The sequence below is a fragment of the Squalius cephalus genome, assembly GCF_949319135.1.
Source record: "Squalius cephalus genome assembly, chromosome: 19".
NCBI lineage: Eukaryota > Metazoa > Chordata > Actinopteri > Cypriniformes > Leuciscidae > Squalius > Squalius cephalus.
In genome coordinates this window covers 16,234,724-16,261,731 of record NC_137140.1, presented here as the reverse complement: position 1 = coordinate 16,261,731, position 27,008 = coordinate 16,234,724, and the positions used below count along the sequence as shown (strand labels likewise).

The following is a 27,008-nucleotide window of genomic DNA, read 5'->3' as shown; positions in this document are numbered from 1 at the left end:
GACAGACAGAGGTAGATGAGAGGACATGAATGAAAGGAAACTGCAGGGAGAGAAAGGAGAAACGGAAATAAAACCTAAATGCTATAGTGAAGGATCTGAGATGCAGACTGAGTTGGACCAGACCCTGAGGGCAGCATGGACAAGAGCTAAAGCTACAGTTGCCAACTCACATCCACAGCTCATATAAATTGTATTTTTGTTGAAGTATATTGATTCTGATATATCCTTAATTCTGTCTTCCTCTGTTCCCCCTCCATTTCCTCCGTGGCGCTCTCAACTTCAGTTTCTTCCCTGTTATCTCATTCCCATTTCCCAATTCTCTCTCATTTACAGCTAGTGACTTCATTTACATGAACCCAAACATGCAATAAATGTACAGTTTACACACCAACAGCACTTTCCTGGCTATCAGTTTTATATTATCTGTAACATTTATATGGCTCCAGTGATGTCACAACCAGTTTGTGATGTGTCAAAATGCAGTTTCTATTGGGATGCCTGCACCCAGCTGACCTGAATTCAGTGTGACTCAAATCTCTCAGTCACCGAAATAGTCCCATCACTTACACTAGAATGAACATCACTCATGATAAAACTCTTTGGTTTAGAGAAAATGGTGCTCACATTTAAAAGGATAGTTCACCCAAAAATGAGATTTCAGACATCATTTAGTTACTCTCATGTCATTCCAAAACTGTATAATTTTCTTTCTTCGTTGGAAAATAAGAGACTGTATATATATCTGAGCTGTTGAATTTGTATATCTGAGTTGTTTGTATTTTGAAATGTTTAGCCTAATTGTTTTCACCTGATCCGGCACTGACTGATCCTTGATCGATTGCTCCTGTCTCATGATTACATTACTTTAAATGAGTCCACCCCGCATGATTACTGTTATAAACATGAACCTCATCTGAAAGGCAAAGGGGGAGGTGTTGCTGTAATTTATAGTCATATTTTCAGAATTACTAAGAAGTCTAGTTTCAAATATAATTCTTTTGGAGTGTTGGTGCTTAATATAGCAATATATAGTGTAAATGATAAATCACCTTTGAGATTTGTGCTGGCTACTGTATAAAGGCCACCAGGGCACCATAAAGACTTTATCAAAGAATTTGCTGACTTTCTATCAGAGTTAGTACTGGCTGCAGATAAAGTCCTAATTGTTGGTGATTTTAATATATATGTTGATAACGAAAAAGATGCATTGGGATTGGCATTTAAAGACATTCTTAACTCTATTGGAGTTAGACAACACGTGTCAGGACCTACTCATTGTCGTAATCATACTCTAGATCTAATATTATCACACGGAATCAATGTTGATGCCGTTGAAATTCTGCAGCAGAGCGAAGACATCTCAGATTATTATATAGTCTCGTGTAAACTTAATTTAGCTAAGGCTGCAAAGCTGACTCCGTGTTACAAATATGTTAGACCTATCACTTCTGCCATTAAAGATTTCTTTATTAATAATCTTCCTGATCAGTTTCATCATCTCAGCATCCCAGATAGCTTAGAAGAACTCGATATCGCGACAGAAACTTTTAACTCTCTCTTTTCCAGCACTTTAGACACTTTAGACACAGTTGCTCCGATGTGCTTAAAGAAGATTAAAGAAAATAGTCCAACGCCGTGGTACAACGATCACACTCAGGCCCTTAAGAGAACAGCCAGAAAAATGGAGCGCAACTGGAAGAAAACAAAACTAGAGGTTGTAACGCAGTTCGTTGTTATGGGAAGAAGGAGAACATTCATGAAGCTTTAATATCAAAAATAAAACAAATACAAAATGAAAGTAAAAGACAGCAGCCCCTCATGGATGACTGCTAATAAATATAAACAATAAAATAAAACAAAACACAACACAAGTTCAGGCCTGTCCTCTCTCGCTCTTCACTGTCGTCGCTCCTCCTTTATGCTTCCGCTCCTCCGTGAGAGAAACAAGACCGGTGCGTCGCACAGGTGTAGCTCATCAGTAATCATGCCACCGGCCTCGTGCCGCTCTCTCACGGCCCTCGTCCTGCTCGCCACAGAGGTATTTCGCATTTCATGGAAAGAGAGCTCGATTGCATACAGAGAGGCCTTAAAAGCTGCTTGATCTGCTTATTTTTCAATCCTATTAGAAGAAAATAAACAAAACCCTAGGCATTTATTTGAAACAGTGGCTAATACCTAGAAAATCAAAATTGACTGCTGGCGGTAGATCCTTTTCCTATTTAGCACCTAAACTCTGGAACTGTCTTCTTAACATTGTCTGGGAAGCAGACACACTCTGTCAGTTTAAAAAAAACACATCTCTTTAACCTGGCATACACATAGAACATTATACATTCCTATTATTCAAATAGGTTAAATGATTATTAGGCTGCATAAATTAGGTCAGCCGGAACCGGGAACACTTCCTATAACACCCAATGTACTCGTTACATCATAAGAAGAATGCCATCTACACTAATGTTAGTCTTTCTGTTCATTCCGAGATTTACTGTAATCAGCTGTATCCAGGCAGTATCAATATCAGATGGCAGACCTGCGCCTAGACAAGACCACAACGCATGATGTAGTCAGCCGGATCCAGGCCATATCCAAAACAGATGGTGGACAAGCGCATAGACACTGTAGATTTAAAAATCTTGCTTTCCCCTGTTGTTTGATTTCATGGAAACAGACACCAGTGATTTTGCCAAGAGATCTCTCGTATTTATTTATTTCATATAAGACATAGTCAAGTCAAGTCAAGTATATTTGTATAGCGCTTTTCACAATACAGATTGTATCAAAGCAGCTTCACAGTATTAAATTAAAATAATACAACAAGGTTTGTTTCTAGTGGAATTTATTGATTGATAAAATATCATTGAAATTATATATAAAATTAATGATATTTTATGATATATTTTATAATATATAAAATTAAATATCCCCAAAATATCCCCACATATGACATAGGAGGAAGAGACAATGGACCAAACAAAGGTCTTCATTCAGTAGCCTTGCCATCTCTTCCTGATTTTCGGACAAAAGTGTTCAGTCTTTATACTACTAACCAAGGAAAAAAAACTACATCACCATAGGAACAAATACATTACCAAAGGAACATATGGTTTCCATTAACATAGGAATGTATATCCTATCCCGCTATGCTTGGTGGAAAAACACTGCATATACTTTCAGTCTCCCAAAGTCTCTCCCACATCTTCACAAAATACAATGATTACAAATTATTATGAATGTACACTGTTAGACTTTGCCGTAATTTTACAGTAACTTACCGCAAAAAAGCCCAGTAAAATACCATTTATATTATTTACGGTAAACTACTGTAATATGCACTGCATTGTGGGTATTTTGTATGAATTTTACAGTAACTTACTGTATATGGTCATTTACAGTACTTTACTGTTTACGCAAAAGCAGTAGTGCTACTGTAAATGATGAAGACAGATTTCTATACATACAATTAAGTTGTAATCATTGCCTTTGTCATTGTGTCCACAACTTGTATTACTCATAGGGCTATATGCATAATGTTTTAGGCCTATTAAAATGTCATATGATAAAGTTTTATAGTTTTTTCCGTCTTGTTCTGCAGATGAAAATCATGAAATCTTTCTCATTTCACACACTGGATGATAATTTTAATAGTAGCATTTTCTCCAATAACAAAAAATCCCAAAACAATAATAATAATAATAATAGTAATCCACAACTTTTATTGCCATACAGGCAAATGAGGCCATTTTTGTTTTATTTTTATGCCAGGTAAAAGAGCACAGGCGTGGTGATATTTAAATAACAATAATAATGATAATAATAATAATAACTTTGCTTAGGCCTCACAAATGTTAAATTGTTGCTCACGTGCAAAGCCCGCGCAACAACCTGGCAGAATGTAAACTGATGTTTGTGTGACGTGTCGAGTGCGCGCAAAACGGACATCTCTCAGAGTGGATCGCTATACCTAGACGCCAGCTGTGAGTTTTTCTGAGGTAAGTACTTTTTACTTAACAAATTTATTTTATAAGTTACTTTTACAACGTAAACCATTACCAATATCAATTAAATATAGCTAAATGTATGAAGAAAGTAAATAATACAATCTAATAGGCTATTATTAGGCTACTAACAGGACAGTCTGAAGGAACTCAGTTTTCCTCAAAAACTGCAGATTACTGCGGTGAGCATCAATGTAGCCATTCACAGACATAACGTTAGTTGTCTGGTCTCTTGAACGCAATGACCTATCAAAGGTGTTCAAGTTAGTCAGAATCTATCACCGCACATAACGCCATTTTAATTCAGTGCCGAATTATGCAGGCTGGCGAATCCTCTTCTTAACAAAGTCTAGACACGATGTAAGAGATGTATTGGACCGAGAGCCAATTGCATGCTGCAAACTGTTTCTGAATTGACAGCTAGCGTTACATGTGCTCGGTAGGCCTACTACTGGTTCACCGTGCGATTCACTCTGCACGTGACAGAAATATGACGTTAAAATAGTAACGCTTTTAAAGCAATGTAAAGGCAGACCAATAGATGAATTGAAAAATATTCATTGCAAAATATTTTAGATATTCTATGCTAATTATTGGTAAAACTGATTCTTTTCTCCCTTTTTTCAGTGTTGATTGTCACCTGATTGTGTAAGTGATCCCAGATCTGTGATTTAACATGTTCATATAGTCATTAGCCAATAATCATTGATGAAAAATAATGTTTCTTCTTTTTCTCTTTTCCCTGTGTCAACAGGAGCTAACTACAGCCCAAAGGCTCTTTTAAGAGCCACAGCACTGAGGATCTTTGGCTTTGTAAGTATATTTGACTAACTATCAGATGCATTATGTGATTAACATATTGTAATGCATAACTTGCAGGGCTCTACACTTACATTTCTTTTTAGGAGCACTTAGGTAATTTTTTTATTTATTTAACCTTAATAAAAATGAAATAAAAAATAAAGTAAAACCCTGCCCTCTATTTAATATTCCGTTTCACATGGAAATACTTCACAACACTGGAGAAAAGTCGTTTGCAACTTCTGGTTCACTGGGACTTTAATGAGGCTCAGAAGGGGCATGAATGCATTTAAATTCATGATAACAATGTTATGAGATTAATGTTTTAAATAGAAGGTTTTGAATATAGAAATATTAAATGATTTAAATAACTGAAAAAATACTTTAAAAATTAAACTAAAACCGCCAGTAGGGGATGGCAAGTCACTGTCTTTGTCACTGAATCATTCATTCAGTCAGTTCATTCAAACAGCGGATTTATTCAGGAACAAAGCAAGCGACTATCTTTTTGAATGGGTCATTGAATCATTGACTCACTAGATTAGTTTGAAAACGCAGATTCATTCATAAACGAAACACCGCTGTGTAGTAGTGGGAAGTTCGGATCATTTTACTGACTCGGATCTTTGAGTCTCGTTCAGCAAAATGAACGAATCTTTTTTCGAGTCATTTCGTTCATTTCAGAATAATATAAATAAAATGGCATGTTAAATATCCCAACACATCTAGAACTTACGAAAATGTTGATTACATTTGTAAAAAGAATAAAAATAAACTATAGGGTAATGCAGCCAAAGCCAAAATATAAGAAACCAAAATGTTTTATTAATTGATTAGTTGTTGGGTCTTAAGTTCAGGCTATTGCAGTCTGACTCTGTTAGTTCACCTCACCTCCTGATCTGAGACGTTCTTTCCTTTGCAACTTCATATTTATCATGTTTGTTCTCCTCCTCTCGTGTCTCGAGACGTTAGTTGTCTGCTCGTCAGTGTCTGACTCTGATCTGTCTGCTGGGCCGTGCCGTGTGTGATACAGCAGGGGAAACAGAAACGATTAGTTCATCTTTCGAGTCTCGAGTTCGGGTTCGGGTCCGAGTCTCGAGTTCTTCCTGTCAGTCCCATAGAGGCTATGCTGTCAGTACCGGAAAGAGAAATGATTCGTTCATCTCTCGAGTCTTCGGGTTCGAGTCGTTCGTTCTTCAAGCCACAAACCCATAGCACTATGCAGAAACAGAAATGATTAGTTCATTTTTTTCGAGTCTTCAGGTTTGAGTCCTTCGTTCTTTTGTCACGTGACCGCTGGTATCTTGCATCAAATACAACATTAGATTCATATTATTGACTGCGTCTGAATGTATATTGTTTTATATTTAGGAATTAAAATACAAAATATGTGCAATAAACATTATCTGAAAAATAAAAGTTCCATCTATATATATTATAGAAAATAATCTTCATGACAGAAATTCACAAATATAGCATATATACATTTGAGAACAGAAACGCATCACGTAACTCTAAATGCTTGTTTGTAAAAAGGTTGTGAATTAGTATTCAATACGGTGACAAGTCACATGACAAAAGAACGAAGGACTCAAACCTGAAGACTCGAGAGATGAACTAATCATTTCTCTTTCCTATACAGACACCATAGCCTCTATGGGACTGACAGGAAGAACGAAAGACTCGGACCCGAACTCGAACTCGAGACTCGAAAGATGAACTAATCATTTCTGTTTCCCCTACTGACAGCATAGTCTCTATGGGACTGACAGGAAGAACGAAAGACTTGGATCCGAACCCGAAGACTCGAGAGATGAAATATTAATTTCTGTTGTTTCCAGTACAGATTCAGAACCCATATGTTGCGTAATGCGCATGCGCGGTCAACACAAAATGAACTAATCACTCTCTGAGACAACTCGGTAGTCCCGAGTCATATTAAAGATTCGTTCAAAATGAACGACACATCACTACCGCTGTGTTTGCTCTGAGATGCACAGCGGTTCAGCTGTGATATTGTTACTAAATACTGTTCCTAACATGTAAGTCATTTAATATTGACTTCATGTTTATTGCATTGTTGTATAAAAATATTATAACATTTGCAAACTCCCTTTATAATCATTTAAAAGCTGTTACTCATTTCAGTTCATCACAATCTAACAAACTTCCCTTATAATCAATTAAGTTGTCTGCACTGCACAATGAATCTCTAATTTACATTGTGTCTGTACTTTGTTATAATGAGAGGATTTGCGAGCTTGCATATCTCAGCACTGAACAAACCCCAGCGTTTTTAGCGGTGAGTGGATTTGAACTCAAACGCCTCTGATTGGCTATTGTGCTCAAGAAATCAACAGATTAGTCTGATTTGCTACATTGCTCACCGCTGCAAAAACACGTTCCCTCTCCACAAAAATAAGCAATTTGGTGTGTTTGCAAAATCTGTTTGGCCAATATGCTGTTATTAGTTATACTAACTAGAACCAGGCCTGATCGGGTCAGCCGACTGGTGCTCCTAAATACTTTTTCACAGTCGCACACAGTAATTTTCAGTCGCAGATGTTTTAAAAGTGAAACAATATAAGACTGAAATGGTTGCACTGTAGAGCCCTGACTTGGCATCTAATTGTTATCTTGTTGTGATTGTTTTATAGTCTCATGTGGGATATGCCACTGCATAACATGACAAAGTAATTATAAATGATTAATTGCATGCACTTAAACATATGTATTCATTATTTTTTATACAGATCATATGCAGCCAGAAGAGAGAGAGAGAGAGAGAGAGAGAGAGAGAGAGAGAGAGAGAGAGAGAGAGAGAGAGAGAGAGAGACCTGAACAAGTATGTACAAGTGCAAGTTTTGCAGTTTGTGTTTTTCACATTTAAGAACATTCTGCAGTCATGTAAAAATACACCAACACACATCAAACCATAGGTTTGCTTGTGGAGATGAGCAATGTCCTGCTTCCTTTAAAAAATTTGTGACATTTAGATCCCACATGCACAGGAAGCACAGGCATTGCAAGCCATATAATAAAAAAACTCAGTTCAGAGGTACTCTTGATTGCAAAGTTGATGGATGCCCATTTGTGGCAGATAATTTTTCATCTTTGTGTACTCATTTGAGAATTCACATCAAAGATGGAAAGAAAGTGTACTGCCCCTACGATAACTGCTGCAAATATTTCAGAGTCAGATCATCCTTTTCTGCACATATTTCAAGGAAACATACACAGGTTGCCACTGCTCAGATGTCAAGTCCCTCAGAAGTAATCAGTGGTACTCCTGAGTTCAATCTTTGTCTTTCAACAATAGCTGATTATGAAGAGGAGGAATGTGTTGTGCATTAATCATTTTTACATGATTTGGCCCAGTTCTATCTGAAAATGCATGCAAAAATGCAGTTGCCAGCTAGCACTACACAGTGCATTATTGAAGGGTTTCAGCATATTCATACCTCTAGTTTTGCAAACTTCTTTGACAAGTTGAAAGAGAAACTTTTAGAACTGAATATTCCACAAACTAAGATAGATCAAATACTTCATAGTCTCAGTAAAGATGATCTCTTCACTCTATACAATGAAGGACCACTGAGATCAGACAAAACAAGAAAAACATTCTACAAGCAGCATTTTGATTACACTGAGCCAATACCAATTTACCTGGGAACTGATACTGCTGGCAAGGAGCGCTTTTGCCAGTATGTGCCTATCAAGGAGACATTGCAAACCCTCTTCAGACAATCCAGTGTTAAAGTACAGTGCAGCCAAGCAAGATGTCACAACAGAGATGACATGGTTTTGGAGGATGTATTGGATGGAAAACATGTAAAAGAAAATTCTCTCTTAAAAAGCACTTCTTCATTGTCTCTCATTCTTTACCAGGATGCATTTGAAGTTACAAATCCACTTGGCTCAGGGAAAAAAAAACACAAGATCTTAGCAGTGTACATGAGTCTTGGTGAGTTAGAGCCACAAAACCGCTCCCTAGTAGATCCGATGCAGTTGGTCCTGCTCTGCAGAGAGAATGACTTGAAGACTTTTGGAATTGAAAAGGTGTTTTCAAGTATTATCACAGACCTTAAAGATTTGGAAGATGCAGGAATTGATACAGATGATGGCAATAGAAAAGCATCTGTAATTTCCATTTGTGGTGATAATCTTGGCTCCCACTGCATTGGAGGCTTCTGTGAAAACTTTAGTACCAGTATAAGTTTTTGCAGATACTGCTTGATTGACAGAAGTGATTTTCAGAAGACCCCTCTGAAGTTAGGCCCCAAAAGAACAGTTGAAGTTCACAAAGAGAATGTGAAACAGCTTTCCACCACTGGTCAAGATGTAGTACAGGGAGTCAAGTTTAACTCGCCTTTCAATTCATTGAAACATTTTCATGTTTGTACTGGGCTACCTCCATGTTTGGGCCATGATCTTTTTGAAGGAGTTGTTTCCTATGACTTGGCATTGTACATTGATCATCTGGTGAAACAAGAAAAACAGTTTACATATGCTCAACTAAATAGATGCATCACACAATTTAAATACTTAGGAAGTGATGGTCTCAACAAACCTTGTGAGGTTAAGGCTGATGGCAAAAAGCTTTGTGGCTCTGCAGCACAGAACTGGTGTCTGTTACGAATGTTGCCATTGTTAGTTGGCAATAGGATACATAATCCAATGGATAGTCAAGTCTGGCAGTTGTGTCTTCAACTAAAGGAGATGGTCGAACTCATTTGTGCTCCCAAAATTCACCATAATCAGATTGCTTACCTGAAGACAATCACAGAAGATTATGTCCAATTGAGATGCAGCCTCTTTCCTAACCATCCACTGAAGCCAAAACATCACTATTTACTCCATTACAGTGACCTAATTCTGCACTTTGGCCCTCTTATTCGTTTGTGGACCCTCAGATTTGAGAGTAAACATTCATATTTTAAGGAATGTGCTAGAAAACTCCACAACTTTGTTCATCTATGCAAAACTCTGGCAGAAAGGCATCAGTTGCTTCAAGCCTACCTTTGCAGTGGCTCAGTGTTTCCCCCTACAGTTCAAGCTGTTGGTGAAATCAATGAATATGATGAGCAGCTTTATTGTGGTCATATTCAAGAGGCTGTAAGGGCAGCTGGCTTTTCAAAAGAAACCATGTCTGAAGTCTCAGCAGTGGTGTACAAAGGCACAAAGTACAGAAAAGGGTTTGTTGTTGCATTGAACGTCAAAGATCAGGACTTCATTTTTGGAAAAATATCAATGATTTTCATCAGTCATACACAAGTGCACTTTGTGGTTGACATGCTTCAGTCAGTGCTTTTGATTGATCTTGGACTTCATTGCCTAGGAAATTCAGAAGAAAGATTCATGTGTGTCCATGCTGACAGTTTGTGCGATTACTACCCTCTTCTAGTATATCAAGCTTCAGGACTAAATGTTGTCTCCCTGCATCATGCAATATGCTTTGTCTAAATCACTACAGATATGGATACTGAAAGCTTTCGATGTGAAATTAAAAAGACATTACCTGAACTGGAGGATGAGACGTTGAGGACACTTGTTGCACACCTGATAGATGTTATTGGTGTCAGAAAAAGAGAAGACATTTTATTTGTTGGATCCGACGACATTACTCTTTTTCTAACTCCAATACAGAGCCGAAAACTCATCCAAGCTTTCAAAAATGGTGAGTGCATATTATCAATCCTACGTCAAGTCACTTACTCACCCTGAAGTTGTTCCAAACATATATCAATGTATTTCTTTTTTTCCATCCTCTGGAAGCCAACTGTTTGTTTGCCCACATCCTTCAAAATATAATAATTTTATGTTCAACAGAAAAGAAAAAAAAATCATATACATTTGGAACAACTTAAGGGCGATGGCAGAATTTTTTTTTTTTTTTATTTTTTTTTGTGGGTGTACTACTGTCTTTTTAAATAGTTCACCCCAAAATTAAACATTGTGTCCACACCATCAGCACCAGGACCTTCAGCTCCACACACTCATACCCAGTCACCATAATAATAATGCCCCTCCAACTGTCACACCCTCAACAAGCATGACATGGATGACCCACCTTCCTATGCCTACCTTCATTGTCCTCTTCCAGAGATTAATTTCCTCGGACCAGATATCTTCATTGTGCTTGTCCTCAACTCTGCAAGACTCATCAGACTCAAAGACTCATCAGTCAAGTGTGACTTTCAGTGGAAATGCTTATGTTCATCACTCACCTGTCTGAAGATCTTCCAGATCACCACCAACCTTTTAATAAAGAACTGTTACGTTTACCTCTGTGTCTCCTGAAAATTCTTCATCTGGCTTCTCACTTGGACACAGACTACTTACCCACAAAATCCTGATCCTTTGGCTAAAACAGTCCAAATTCCTCAACATTCACTTCTTCCTCCTTCCACTCCTTTTCTGGAGCGGCAGAGGATGCAAGACGCAATTTCACAAACCGTGTGAGTGTCCAGCGGTGCTGCGTCTTCTCTCTCTCCGTCTCTCTAAATGGGTTGGACAAGGCAAGCGTCGACACTCTCGCATTTAGGAGTCGGGACATGATGGAACTGTCACTTGCACAATCAGGCCAGCATTGCATCGTAACTAAAGTTGATCATTTTCACTTCTTTTTAAGTCTTATCAGTTTAAACATTCAAGCTGAGAGAGTTTATGGCTTTGGGAGGGGCGGAAGTGCGCATGCGCGTGTCATTCAGAACACAAGACAAAATTAGAGCGTTCTTTCAAAACAGAACATGGCTAAATAATAGTTTTTACTCGATTGTACTATTTTGGTGATCGTTGGGAGCCAAAATCGAAATCGAAATTCAATTAATTACACAGCCCTAAAAGATAGCCTACATAATATCTCTCCTGTCTGGTCGCACTCTTCAGTGGGCAAACACCATCTGGTACCAATACGGCCCACTCCCTTGTTTTCTGAACAGCTTCATCACACACTTCACACACACATTCATGGTCCGGTCTAATCAGTCTCTACATGAGAGTAACTTACTTGACAACTCAACTTCCTATGTCTCCCATCATCGTCCTCTTCCAGAGACTCGTTTCCTTGGACCAATTACCTTCATCATGCTTGTCTTCAATCCTGCAAACAGAAAGACTTGACGCTTAAGTGTGACGGTCATTTTAACTGCTTATGCTTATCACTCACCTGTCTGAAGATCTTCCAGATCACCACCAACTTTTTAATAAAGAATTGTTAAGTTTACCTCTGTGTCTCCTGAAAATTCTTCATCTGGCTTCTCACTTGGACACAGACTACTTACCCACTATATTCACTGTTGTGGATATACATAAGCTCCCTCGTTGAACACCAGTGATCTCCTTGAATTCCAGCGACCTCCTTCGTTGAACTCCTGCAATCTCCTTCATTGAACTCCTGCAACCTCCATCATCAAATTCCTTCAAACTCCAAACTCCTGAGTCCTCCATCGCCAAACTCCTGAGTCCTCCATCGCCAAACTCCTGTAACCTCCATCGTCAAACTCCTGCGACCTCCATCGCCAAACTCCTGTAACCTCCATCACCAAACTCCTGAGTCCTCCATCGTCAAACTTCTGCGACCTCCATCGCCAAACTCCTGAGTCCTCCATCGCCAAACTCCTGTAACCTCCATCACCAAACTCCTGAGTCCTCCATCGTCAAACTCCTGCGACCTCCATCACCAAACTCCTGAGTCCTCCATCGCCAAACTCCTGTAACCTCCATCGCCAAACTCCTGAGTCCTCCATCATCAAACTCCTGGAACCTCCATCACCAAACTCCTGAGTCCTCCATCGTCAAACTCCTGCGACCTCCATCACCAAACTCCTGTAACCTCCATCGCCAAACTCCTGCAACCTCCATCACCAAACTCCTGAGTCCTCCATCGTCAAACTCCTGCGACCTCCATCACCAAACTCCTGAGTCCTCCATCTCCAAACTCCTGTAACCTCCATCGCCAAACTCCTGCAACCTCCATCACCAAACTCCTGAGTCCTCCATCGTCAAACTCCTGCGACCTCCATCGCCAAACTCCTGTAACCTCCATCACCAAACTCCTGAGTCCTCCATCGTCAAACTCCTGCGACCTCCATCACCAAACTCCTGAGTCCTCCATCGCCAAACTCCTGCGACCTCCATCACCAAACTCCTGAGTCCTCCATCGCCAAACTCCTGTAACCTCCACCGCCAAACTCCTGCAACCTCCATCACCAAACTCCTGAGTTCTCCATCGTCAAACTCCTGCGACCTCCATCACCAAACTCCTGAGTCCTCCATCACCAAACTCCTGTAACCTCCATCGCCAAACTCCTGAGTCCTCCATCGCCAAACTCCTGCGACCTCCATCACCAAACTCCTGAGTCCTCCATCGTCAAACTCCTGCGACCTCCATCGCCAAACTCCTGTAACCTCCATCACCAAACTCCTGAGTCCTCCATCGTCAAACTCCTGAGTCCTCCATCGCCAAATTCCTGCGACCTCCATCACCAAACTCCTGAGTCCTCCATCGTCAAACTCCTGCGACCTCATCACCAAACTCCTGAGTCCTCCATCGCCAAACTCCTGTAACCTCCATCACCAAACTCCTGAGTCTTCCATCGTCAAACTCCTGCGACCTCCATCGCCAAACTCCTGAGTCCTCCATCGCCAAACTCCTGCAACCTCCATCACCAAACTCCTGAGTCCTCCATCGTCAAACTCCTGCGACCTCCATCGCCAAACTCCTGAGTCCTCCATCGCCAAACTCCTGTAACCTCCATCGCCAAACTCCTGAGTCCTCCATCGCCAAACTCCTGAGTCCTCCATCGCCAAACTCCTGCGACCTCCATCGCCAAACTCCTGCAACCTCCATCGCCAAACTCCTGCGATCTCCTTTGTCGAACTCCCTCTCATGGTAACAAAACCCTATATACTTACCTGAATATTACTTCTGTCCTCCAACATATATTCAGTGTGGAATCTGCAACAGAGAAAACCAATAATCTCTCAATACTCAATACTCAATCTCTCAATACTACTTGCATAGAGTTTACATTTTGGGGTGAACTAATCCTTTAATTAAAGCCTATTTGAATTGACTTCATTTTAAGGTGTATGATTACCACAAGTATTGTGTACTTTATAAAGTAATCAAATAATCACTGCCTGATGCTGTGGGAAAGACACTAGGTCCAGTTGATGGAACTGGCAGTGTTAGTGTTGAGCCCTGCTGCAATTTATTAATGTGTGAATATTGTATCTGTGTATGTGGAATTCATGTGGAACTCTTTCATACTCTTTGTAGAAGCAAATGGGCAAGTGGCCTCAACTTCTTCAGAGGGTGAGGAACCTCATGTTTCACTCCCTGTACTTATACTGCCAGATGGATTTTCACCCAGTGCCACACAAATTTCCCCACTCCCTTCTGAACGACAAACTTCCTCAAACCAAAACAAGTCCTGGATCAGCAGCTTCCAAGTTCCATGGGACAAAATGCCAGCACGACTGTTACAGGCAATGGAAAAAGGTTGCTTGGCTCACCCAGAGGACAGAAGGGTACTGATTAGAGTTGTTGTTGAAGCAATGCAAGCACACTGCAAAAATCCCAGTAAAGCAATCTGTACAGAAGTGGGCAGATTAATTGTATGCAAGTACCCTGGGACTTTTGCTGATTAGACTCTGGAGAAGGTGAGCAGCTGGGGTGTGGTTATTATTCACTGTTCAGACAGCTTAAAACCAGAGTTGAGCACATAAATAGAGACAATGTCAGTAATCGAATCCGACAGCCTAGGAAAAGGTCCAGTGATGACAGCAGTGGTAATGATGCTGCCATAAAAAGAAGCAGAACAGATGTGGATAGTTGTGGGTGTACAAAATGGCAACCCACTAATCTTCCACAAGGAGAAACAGCAGAATCATTGGAAGACAAGAGAAAGATCTTGGTAACCATCTTCAAGTCAGAAGGACCTACAGCTGTTGAGACAATGGACGTAGAGAGGAATATGGAATTGACCTATATTTATCAGAGGCACGTGATAAATACTTGGCCCCCTCCCAGTCTGTGTGAAGTTGAGGAGCAATGGCCGTTTCTCTTCACTAAAAGAGGTCTCTGCAGTCATTTTCATATGCTCACTGACATTGATATTGACACACACCTCCATGAAGCTTTCCTCACCAAGGGCAGGAGGATTATTAACTTTTTCCTAAATCAAAGACTAAAATGGAGCCAGGACATCCAGGCTTTGCTACGAGAGATGGAGCATGAAAGCATGAACAACCTTCAGGTCCCTATCGCTGCCATTCTTCTTTTAATGAAATACTTTCAAGAGAAAGAGGACCACATCTTCATCTTGACAGATGTAAAAGTTCTTTCTTTACATTTTTTACACCATCACTCTAAGTTGAAATCTTTTTTTTTTTCTTAAATAGAAATTATTTGCAATATCTGAGAATCTTTTCTTTTTTTTCTTTCAGCCAACCTCGACCAAGATGTCAGTTGAGCAGGAGATGACATTGCCTACCACACCACGGGTGATCATGCTAGGTATGAGAAATAATTGTTGAGAATTCTATTACAAGAAACAATTTAGCTGAAGATGCCTTTGTTTTAGGGAGTAGTCTGCTGTTTGCAACCCACTGGATGGTCAGCATTGAGGGGAAGGTCTTCTATGAAGCTAACCAACTTCATAACTTTGCCAGTGCTTTCGCTGTCTTTTTCGGCTCCTTTTATGTGTTCAATCTGGAGTATCAGGAGTCAGCATCCACTACGCTGGAGATGGTACAGAGGTGAGTAATTCACCACAAAAAACTTAAAGGATTAGTTAACCCAAAATTAAAATTCATGTATATCATGTATTCACACCCCATGTCATTCCAAACCTGTATGACTTTCTTTTGTGTAATACAAAAAGAAGATATTTTGAAGAATGTTGGTAACCAAATCATTTCATATATATATATATATATATATATATATATATATATATATATATATATATATATATATAATACCATGGTCTGTATATATATATATATAAGTTTTTTTTTTTTTTTTTTTTTTTACAAATTGTAGTCAATTCGATATCGATTGTCAAAAGCCACATTTTTCCAGTATTCATTTCTGCAAACATTGAACCTTATGGGCCCCATCATACACGCGGCGCAATGCAAGTGCTTTTTGCTAGTTTCAGCCCGACGCAGTTATCATTTTCACATCCTGCGCAACGTTGTTTAAATGGCAGCAAATGCATTTGCGCCCATTTGTGCGCCGATGGGCGTGCTGGTCTGAAAACAAGGTGTGTTCAGTCGCATTGTTGGCGCGTTGCTATTTTTAGACAACTGAAACCCACTGCACCATTGACCAACTTAAACCTGGTCTATAACCTGGTCTAAAGGCAGTATTTGCAGTATTTGCAATGGCAGTATTTTTATTTAAAGGACACGTTAGTAATATGCGCCTGTAGGTGGGTGCACACCGCTCTACTTATTACACACACAGACAAACATTCCAAATATTAAAAATAAAAAATTACAATTTAAAAGATTATTATTGTGTTCATAAAGATATGGTGGAATCCGACTTGTCCAGATGATGGTCTGCTCGCTTTAACCTTGCGCACGAGCAGATCCATTTCCTCTTTAGAGAAGCGTTCAGGCTTTTCCGCAAGCGAAACGGGCTTTTAAATGGAATGGGAGATGACACTCTGATTGATTTATAACTGCACATTATGCCCAAAGCACACCCATGACTCATTAAGAGAATAGGGACAACCCTTTTAGACCATGCTCCTGGCGAAGACCATTTTTCCTGTCGTTAAACTAAAAAAAGAGGATTCCGACACGCCCTAAGTGCACCCGCTGCACTTAAAGGGATAGTTCACTTTGAAATTAAATTTTGGTATGTTTTAGCTTACCTCAAGGGCATCCAATATGTAGGTGTCTTTGTTTCCGCAGTAGTTTCAATTTTGATATTTTTAGGTCAAACTGTTCTTGTCTGTCAGTCATATAATGCGACCTGCATGGTCACTATCTGAAAGAGGATGCACAGAGAAGTCCAAATTAAACAATTCCCCATCGTAAGTACACATTGATGGCCTAAGACACGAAACGAGCAACAGTATTTATTTATATATATAGTAGCCGTCTTACCTACAATCTCTGTTCTGTGTAAACAATGAGTGACGTACATGCGCGAGAGATCACTTCCGGCGCTTTCCGGCGCTTGCGCAGACTAAGCCAGAACGCACACACACGTCACACACCAGGAAGCGTGCGCGCCCTCAGATCACTTGGACGTGGTTGTGTACAAGGTAAAAACAATATAAATACTGTTTGTTTTCTCACGAACCCGCTCGTTTCGTGTCTTAGGTCATCAATGTGTACTTATGATGGGGAATTGTTTAATTTGGACTTCTCTGTGCATGCTCTTTGAGGTGGTGACCATAGACCTGCATTATATGACTGACAGACAAGAACGGTTTGACCTAAAAATATCAAAATTGAAACTACTGCGGAAACAAAGACACCTACATCTTGGATGCCCTTGAGGTAAGCTAAAACATTCCAAAATTTAATTTCAAAGTCAAGTCAAGTCAAGTCATCTTCATTTATATAGCGCTTTTAACAATGTAGATTGTCTCAAAGCAGCTTTACAGAGATAAGCGTATAATTTAAGGTAACAGAGATTGTTTCGGCTTTACAGCAGAGTTAAGTTATTTCCATCTAAAGTTAGTTTTAATTGATTTGCTTCCGTCGCAATGATCATTTGTTATTAAATTAGGGGCCGCTAAGACGACACCATTCTCTCTACACAGACTTTAAACGCGAACCTGTGAGAAACACTGATGGCGTTCACATGCGCATTTAGAATGGGTTCTATAGTTATGTGCGTTTGAATGCGTTTGAAAGTGAACTATCCCTTTAAGACCATGCTCTTAGACTAAATAGTTAAAATAGGGCCCAATATCTGATTGATGTTAATCTTATTACTAGTCTTCCCCACTAGATGTTATCCTGTTATTTACGGCGAAGACCCTGTCATCCAAGTCAAGTCAATACAGATTGTTTCAAAGCAGCTTTACTGTGAAAATAGTAAAGTCAAAGGACAGATACTGTTTTGGCTTTACAGCAACTATATAAAATGTTATTGTTCCAGCTAAAGTAAGGCCCGGTTCCGGCTGACCTAATCTATGCAACCTAACATTTTATTTCATTTAATTCAGCGTGAAAGACATTCCAGACAGTTGAAGTGTTGCATGGTCATAAAAATTTATAAGTTTTCAAGCCTTGCCAATTTAAGCATTCAAGAAAAAGAGAACTTGTGCGCTGTGTGAGAAGTTTTGTGTGCGCACATCCAAAGTGTGCACAGCTGTGCGTCTCAGACAGCGTGCAAATAATAAAAGGAATTCTCTTTCATGACTCCCTGCATGCACTTAAACTGACAAATTCACAGAAATTTATCTTAAAATGCAAAAAGGAGATTAAAATGTAAACATAGTCGGTTATGGCTTAAGTAAACAGTAGAGAAAGAATGCATGTGTATCATTATATTGGATCCGTGCATCCGCACTCTTAAAGTGACACCAGCCTAATATTCCTGCTACTGTCAGTTTTTGTAATTGTCAATCAAACTACAAAAGACAAAAAAATCACTCACTGCTCTTCACTGAATAACGTTTTTGTAACTTTAATAAGCATTAACCTTTATTTAATTTGTACATTGAAGATAATTTGCAGTGTTATTTTATATTTGATTACTTTATTTAATTTCTGGACCTGAGAACTACTGATTGACCTACCTGAAAACCCTTAAAAGCATTATTTAATTTGTATCTTTGTTCTATTGTATATATTTATTTGTGTTATTGCTTGTAGTTTAATTATTTGTTATTTTTTTAAAGGACAAGTTCAGTATTTTACACTTAAAGCCCTGTTTTCAGATCGTTTCTGATGAAATAGAACGGTTAAGATTTAAATTTGGACAAATGCTGCTGGCCCGAGAATTTTAGGTTTCTGAAAGCTTTCCAACAGGTTTTATCGTAGTTTTTGTCCAACTCCATTGACTTGTATTGGATGTGCTGTGAGGTACGGTATTACTTCGCTGCCAGAAACTGAAATGGGGTTGTTTGTATTCTTGGGCTGGAATGTCTATTATTCAAGCTCTCAACGGAAGAATCTACGGGTGTGAGGCGTTTGGAAAAATAGGTCCACAGTTTTACAACGAATGGTAAAACACCTGTTGGAAAGCATCTTTTGCAGCTATTTTTGTGTGAGTATATCAGTGAACAACCCTGACCACTCGGTGAGTTTCACATCTTTGTAAACGAAAGTTTAATGCGTTTTAGGAAGGATTGTTCCAGTGCACCTATGCAGCCATTGTGGAGGTGGGGGGGTGCTAGAACAGAAACCGAAAATTCTCGGGCCAGCAGCATGTGTCCAAATTTAAATCTTAACCGTTCTATTTCATCAGAAATTATCTGAAAACAGGGCTTTAAGTGTAAAATACCGAACTTGTCCTTTAATGACTGTTTGCTTGTTTTTAATTATCTTTGAAATTTATATTAGTTAGTAGTTTTAGTTGTGGTATCGAAATTGTAATCGAGAATTTCACTGTATCTAAAATTTTGGTGTCATAACCTTGTTAATTACAATACAAACTTTTTTGTTATCAAAAACAATAACTATTCCATTCATTTATTACCTGAATAAAATGTTACGCACTACTTTATCTCTGTGTATGATTTAAAGTGGGCAGAATGCTGGATCTAACGCAACTGTCGAAAGTAACCGTCAATTTGTCCCTTCCGTTCAAATATTGCAAACTTACTGCAAACAGCAACAACAGTTTTAAGTTGTCAGTGCTGGCAAATGACCATGGTATAAGCGGGATTATCCATGGCTAGCTGTGCATTAAATTATTTCGGGTCATTTCGTTTTGGGTGGTTCTTTGCCTCCATGTCATGCTTTAAAATCGATTAATGCACAGGGCCGCTTTTAAAGATGACTACTGTATGTGTTAATATGAACATTTAAGACCTGTGTTTGTTTTTAGATTCTTTGTCAGGATAAATCCTGAAGAGGGCACAAAGTGCACTGCAAAATTCGGTACAAGCCGAAAAACAGGTGGAACTGTGCAGAGAAAGGTTGCAGGCTTCAACTCTCGAGTGGCAACATTCCTGCAGAGGCTGGACTGGGACAAAAATTTGGCCCAGACAGGCCACCACAATCAGTCAAACACCAAACACCAGTACACAATCTTTACAGTTCCATTAAATATTTGTCCCTACTGTACTCAGGGTGTCCGTGGATCCTTTAAAAGTCTTAATGTCTTAAATTTGTTACTGAAAAGATAAGGCCTTAATCAGCGTTAAAATGTCTTAAATCCAGGTTTCAAAGGTCTTAAAATGCAACCACAGAGAAGATTAACATTTTATTTGCACTTGTTGCTTTCTGAAATGTTAAATCCATGTCAATGCATTGCGTGTTATGACTGCTTAAAGTTACTGATGCATTTGAGCGATAAAGAAATGTGGGTAAATGAGAAAAAGGCAAAATGCCAAAATGTGTGTAAGTTATTAAAATTGCAATAAACCATGCAAGATATCTGAATTTAGCACTCGCATACTGACAGGCAGCACTTTGTGCACACTCACTCGAAGAGTGAGCACACAGTCTGTCAGCACTCGAGCACCCATTTCAGTTCTGTGCTTTTACCGATCAAATACACACACTTATGTGTCAAAATGCATGACTTGACTAGTATTCACGTAAGCCCAGAAATTGAATAGTCCACAGTAGGTCATGTCTTAAGTGAACGTAAATAATAGGGAAAAAATTGGATGCATGTCAGTAATTATATTGGATCTGTGCATTCTGTCTTAAAGTGACAGTAGCCTATATACAGTATACTGCTGCTGTTTGCCATTGCAATCAAACAACAAAAGACAAAGAGAATCACTCACTGCTTTTGACCCGATAGCTTTACTATTCCCCCAAACCTCTACAAAGCTGAGTAGTAAGTGCTCTGGACAAGTGGACTTGTTGATTCGACTGGCACTCTTGGGATAATAGGTGGCAGTGGACTATTAAATCTCCATAAGTAGAAGTACAAGTAATATTTAAAGAAAAAGCTCTGTTAAGAAATTAAATCGAGGTAAAAAGATAACTGTGAACTACACACCAATAGAAAAGCAAATAATATAACCTTTAAAAGAGAAAGGTGGAGATAGAGGGAGAAAGGTGAGAATGATAATTAGGTGAAAGGATCACAGTTCTGCTATTTTTAATATAGGAAAATGTAAAGCGATAGTTGCATAGTGTACACTTACTTATTGTCTATTATGTGCATTTAAAAAACTTGACAATCTTCCCAAATTTTTATGAGAATCGTGTAATTCCTTTGCCAAAAAGAAGAGAAAGCTTTAAAGAGATTCGCCCAGAAATAAAAATTCTGTAATTTACTCACTCTTATGTTGTTCCAAACCTGAATGAATTTATTTATTCTGTTGAACATAAAAGATGATATTTTGAACAATGTTGGTAACCAAATAGTTTTTTGACTTCCATAGTATGAAAAAATTAAATACTATGGAAGTCAATGGGGACCTGTGCATTTCTTAGAGACAAAACATGTAAAATTCATATCACATGTGCGGTGCTACAAAATCTGGTGCTGGTGCTACAATCTGTAGAACTTGCTGTGTGAGTGTGTTACTCCAAGGATGTAATTGTTTTGTTTTGTTTTCTTTATTTATTTATTTTCCCCTTTCTCCCTATTTCTCTCTCTACTTCCCATATGCAGAAAGGAATTGATGCCACCAGATGCCAGTGATCTGCTTGGAGGAGAGGAAGTTTTGAACTGTTTTGAAGTGTATTTTTATTGTGAAGTAATTTTTTTGTATTTGTTTTGTTTTGTTTTGTAACTTAGTTTCGTTTTACTTAGAGGATTTGTTTCAAATACATTTTTTTTTTTGACAAAAAAGCACAAAAGCAAAATAAACAATATGCTGATGTACATGGACTCAAGTCACTTTTTTTGGAATTTGTTCAATTCAATAGCATTAATGTAAAATATAAATATTAAAATATTGTAAAATAAATTACAATAAAATGACTAATATACTGTAAAATGAAATTGCAGAAAGGGAATCATACTCTAAAATTAAATCGCGGTAAGGGCATCTTACTGTAAAATGAAATCGCGGTAAGGGCATCTTACTGTAAAATGAAATCGCGGTAAGGGCATCTTACCGTAAAACACATTTACAGCAAAGCTACTGTAAAGGGGAACTTACAGTAACTTACTGGCAATAGTGCTGCCAGTAAGTTACCGCAAAAATACGATAAAAAGTCTAACAGTGTATATAAAAAGTATAAAACAAATACATAATACTACTGATTATGAATATTAATAAAAAGTAATAATAATACTAAAAACAATATTAAATGATGAGATTTGAGTCTTCAACACAAAATGCATGATGTAGTCAGCTGGATCCGGGCCATATCCAGATCAGATGGAGGACCTGCGCCTAGACACGACCACAACGCATCCCTGAATTGTATGCAGAGATTGTGTCAACTAGACTCTCCCCTGTGAAGGCCTCATCGACACGACAGCCATCGGCACTGATCCTCAACAAACTCATCTCCATACCAAGGTTATTTTCGTAAACGATAACTGAAACTAAGACTAAAACTATCAGTTAAAAAACATTTTCGTTAACTGAAATAAAATGTAAAATTAATAATAAATGAAAAACTAAAACTAAACGAAACTAGCAACAGTTATTGAAAAACTAACTGAAATAAAATAATAATTATCAAAAATAAGTATTCGTTTTCGTAATTAATAAGCTCTCATCCTGTGGCGGAAAATCTGACGTGGTTTAGTTTAAAACCAAACAGGCTGTATAATACATTTACCTGTAGATGGCGCTGTATGCATGTGAGGTTAGCTGAGGCTTACAGCAACATCAGTTAACAGACAGACATGAATGATGGCAGGGGGTAGGAAACGACAGAGCCCTGTTTGGGACTATTTCGAATTTAATTCCGAAACAGGAAAAAGCAAATGCATTGTCACGCTGAATAATACACTTTGTGGTGTTGAAATTAAGGGGAAAAATCCCACAAACCTTAAAGTACATTTGCAAACCAACCATCGTGAAGAATACAAATCCTTCATGGCGAAAGATTCGGAAAGGAAGACTACCATCGGTAATGATAAAGTCAACGAGGGTGCTAGTAGTTCTCAAACTCAATTGCAGCAGCAGACTCTGGCATTATGCTTCCAAAAATCTGAGGTTTGGCCAACAAATTCAAATGAACATAAGAAACGAGAAAATGCACTGGTAGATTTGTTTGTTGAGACTGGCATGTCCACTAGACTGTGTGATTCGGTAGCCTTTAAAAGTTTTAATGCTGCTCTAGACCGCAGATTCATCACTCCCAGTGCTGCACGGATCAATTCCTTAATTGCGCTAAAAATGCAAACTGCATCTCAGCGAGTAAAAGAAATGCTGAGAGAGACCCGCAAAGTCACTATATGTGTAGATGGATGGAGCAAAAAGGGTTTGACTGCTTCGTTTTTGGGTATCTCTGCATGTTTTTACCATTGCCCATCGAATCAATCACAGCATGCTTTGCTAAATTTGCGTCGCATTTGCCATCCACACACCGGAGAAGCAATAGCCAATTGCATCGAAAGCACCCTGGACGAATGGGGTATACCAGAGAGCAAAATATTGCTCATTGTAACGGATAATGGCTCAAACATGATCAAAGCCGTGGAGCTTCTAAAAAAAGCACACAGCGACAGCACAGAAGTGGAACAGTATGATGCTTCGGATAACGTGGATTCTGCTGAATCTGACTCAGACTCCCAGGATGAATGTGCTGCTGATGAGGATCAAGGTAAGTTTGTTGCTTTTTTTAATTTATTTTTTATCAATTGCATTCAAATTGTAATGTTTATCTTTATTGCCATGCAGTGAGATTACATTTGTAGGGTTAAAATGTCCATAGAAAAATTATTAAAAAAACGTGCAAATTCTGCAAAATACATGTATACTATAGCCCTTAAATGTTTTGAACTTTCTTTTATGACAGACTTGTTTCAAGATGGGTTCTCGAAATTCCAGCGTATGCCATGCATGGCACATACCTTGCAGCTTGCAGTTAAGGATGCATTGAAAGTTCCTAGTGCAAGTAATGTTCTCAGCAAAGCAAGATCAATCGTTCATGCTATACGGAAGTCCTCAGTGGCAAATGAACGGATGATTCAAAGGTATGGTTTGTGTTTTATATTTAACTTGCTTACACTTACACACCCACAAACTGGCATATATGGATTATGAGGACTCTCCATAGACTATATTTCATCCCTCATCACTGTAACTATATTTCATCCCTCTGCAATCGCTGTAACAAGAGCAGACAACTGTTAGAGACAATGAAATCCAGGTTTTAATTTAATCCAGACAAACAACAACACAACACACTCATCTCCACAGAGGACATTTGAGGTGTCCTCATAAACCACATTCATAGCATAATACACTTGTTAATATTAATTCAAAATTTAACATGCACAAAGTGTCCTCAAAAACCATTATTGCCAGATTTTACGCACAAACACACAACACTCAATCTTACAGATAACATACATTTACTTTAGTTGCTTAAATAATTTTAAAGTTTAAAAAGTAAATATATACAATAACTGATAAGCATCAGAAAAGACATTAGACCGTCATTAGTTTGTAGAGGGGAAAGATGATATTCTTACATTATTATTATTTTTTTAAAGGTGTGGACGAACACTGATCCGTGATTGCCCCACACGGTGGAATAGTTCGTTTGAAATGATCAAAAGACTGATTGAAACCAGACCTACTCTCAATGAAATCCTAGAAGAGCTTGGAATTGACACTCTTTTGAGCAGTGAATGGACAAAGCTAGAAAATCTCATGAAACTACTGGAACCATTTGCTACACACACTGATCAACTTCAGACAGATAGCCAATCCCTATCTGAAGTAGTGCCAGCCCTGCTGAATCTTGAAGCACATCTGCAGCAGACTACCAATATGGAAAAGCAAACTGTTCAAGTCCTTCTGAGGTCGATGCGGCAACACTTTGCAGGCATACTTGATCCTACACATGCAAAGTTTGATCCAACAGCAGGTGCAGCATCTCTTATGGACCCATCTGTCTCCCTAGCTCTTACATCTCCAGAGATGAAGCAACTAAAGAGAGAGGCAGAGATATTTGTCTTGGATCAAGCTTTAAGATATAGCCAAACTTCAGCCACAATGACAGATAATGCATGTGAACTACCATCAACTTCTGGAGGCACCAACAAAACCCTTCAGAAATACTCGTTCCTCGCTACAAAGATCTTCAGCACTACTACTAACCAGGTGAATCCAGTTGATAACTCTGGCAGTGCAGTGCATGAAATGCAAAAATACCTAGATGAAGTGAAGCGAGACAACATTGGGGTCAGGCCACTAGAGTACTGGCAAGGACGGGTACCGGTGTATCCAAAGCTTGCACCTGTTGCAATAGATTTGGTCTGTGCCCCTGCATCTCAAGCCTTTGTAGAAAGAATATTTTCTGTTTGCGGACAGCTTTCATCTGGACTGAGAAACAGAATGACCACCTCCCTGGAACAAAGAGTCTTCTTAAAAGTTAACAGAAAATTTTGTTACTGAAATGATTTCAGAAAACACAGACCACAATTATATCCAATGCAAAATACACATTTGGTCATTTTGGACATTTTATTCTGGTCTGTCTGTTTAAAGTAAAATTGAACACTACACACACACTTGAAGATTGTGTTCTAGTCTGTTAGTGCAAGTAATATTAACACTACACACATGCACATTTGAAACCTTTAAGATTGTATTAGTCTGTTTTTGCTAAATTAATATTCAACACATACACACAAACTCAAAAAGATTTCATCTTTAATATGTATGTTTGTTCATATGCATGTTCATCATGTATTATGTAAATTTAAGGTGCATTTGTTTGGTTCTTTTTTGCATCTCAAACCCTTGTTATTTTTATCAAGAGTTAACTGTAAACTGTGCAAACATTACATTTTGCTGAAAATAAATGTCTTGCTTTGCTTTATTTGGTCTACACTGGAAGTGTTCTGTTAGCTGCTAAACTATAATTACTAAAACTATAACTGAAACTAAATAAAATAAAAACTAAATAGAAATGTGTTTTCAAAATAAAAACTAAACTACAACTAGCAAAACCATTCATGAAACTAACTAAAACTAAACTTAAATTTAAAGCAAAATTGAAAACGATATTAAAATAAAAACTAATTTAAAAAAGCAAAACTATATTAACCTTGCTCCATACCCGTGTGATGACTCCGATCTTCAACCAGATGGAACTGGATAATAATCTGAATGTTCAATCCAATAGGACTTCTGACCATAGACTGTAAAAAAAAATATGGAAGTAGTGTCCGTGACATCACCCGTAGGTTTCTGAAGACCGTTTTTGAAGCCTAAAGTGGGCGTGGCCGACCGTCGCCATCTTGGTAGCGCGTCACTCCCGAATTTATTTATTTTTACAGTCAGACAATTAGCTGAGGTAACGTGACGGCTAACAAACAGCAGACAAACGGCTAATGATGACTAATGACCACAGCAGCGGGAATCCACCTCTCATTCAAAAGTGGACACCCTTAATTATGCAGAACTTTAAGGCTTAATATAATGTAAACGGATGAGTTATAAAAAAAATCACCCCCCTCACAGTTGTCATGAAGGGAAAAATAAGCTATATAGACCAAAGCCACTTTTTGCATTAGGCTGTAAACGTGTTTTTTTCTGCTGTAAAGTTGGGTATTTTAACATGGGGGAGATACAGATTTGACTCACTTCTGCACCCAGCCTCAAGCGGCCAGTCGATGAATTGCCGTTGAATTCACTTCCGTGTTGGTTTCAAGAGAGAGACAGGGAGGTTGCCGCTTGCTTCTGACCTATAATGCTGCCTGAATCATAATCATACACTGTTCGTTCGTTGGCCAGAGGCGAACTGGCCCCCCGACTGAGCCTGGTTTCTCCCAAGGTTTTTTCTCCATTCTGTCACCTGATGGAGTTTTGGTTCCTTGCCACTGTCGCCTTTGTAGCATTTGTAGACTTTTTTCGCCTTTGGCTTTTGGCTGGTTTAGTTGGGGACATTTAATTTAATATTTAACAA

General features: G+C 38.6%; 2 protein-coding genes across 2 annotated transcripts in view; one reads left to right on the top strand and one right to left on the bottom strand.

Annotated features, from left to right (window-relative positions):
- Positions 1-27,008, bottom strand: part of arhgap23b (Rho GTPase activating protein 23b) — a 560,944-nt gene that overhangs the window by 516,520 nt on the left and 17,416 nt on the right.
- On the top strand, positions 23,868-25,978 carry LOC307147360 (zinc finger BED domain-containing protein 4-like). The gene is made up of 2 exons (XM_079852061.1): positions 23,868-24,063; positions 24,586-25,978. Exons 1-2 carry the CDS (start codon positions 23,879-23,881, stop codon positions 25,490-25,492), a joined length of 1,092 nt encoding a protein of 363 aa, XP_079708187.1. The 5' UTR covers positions 23,868-23,878; the 3' UTR covers positions 25,493-25,978.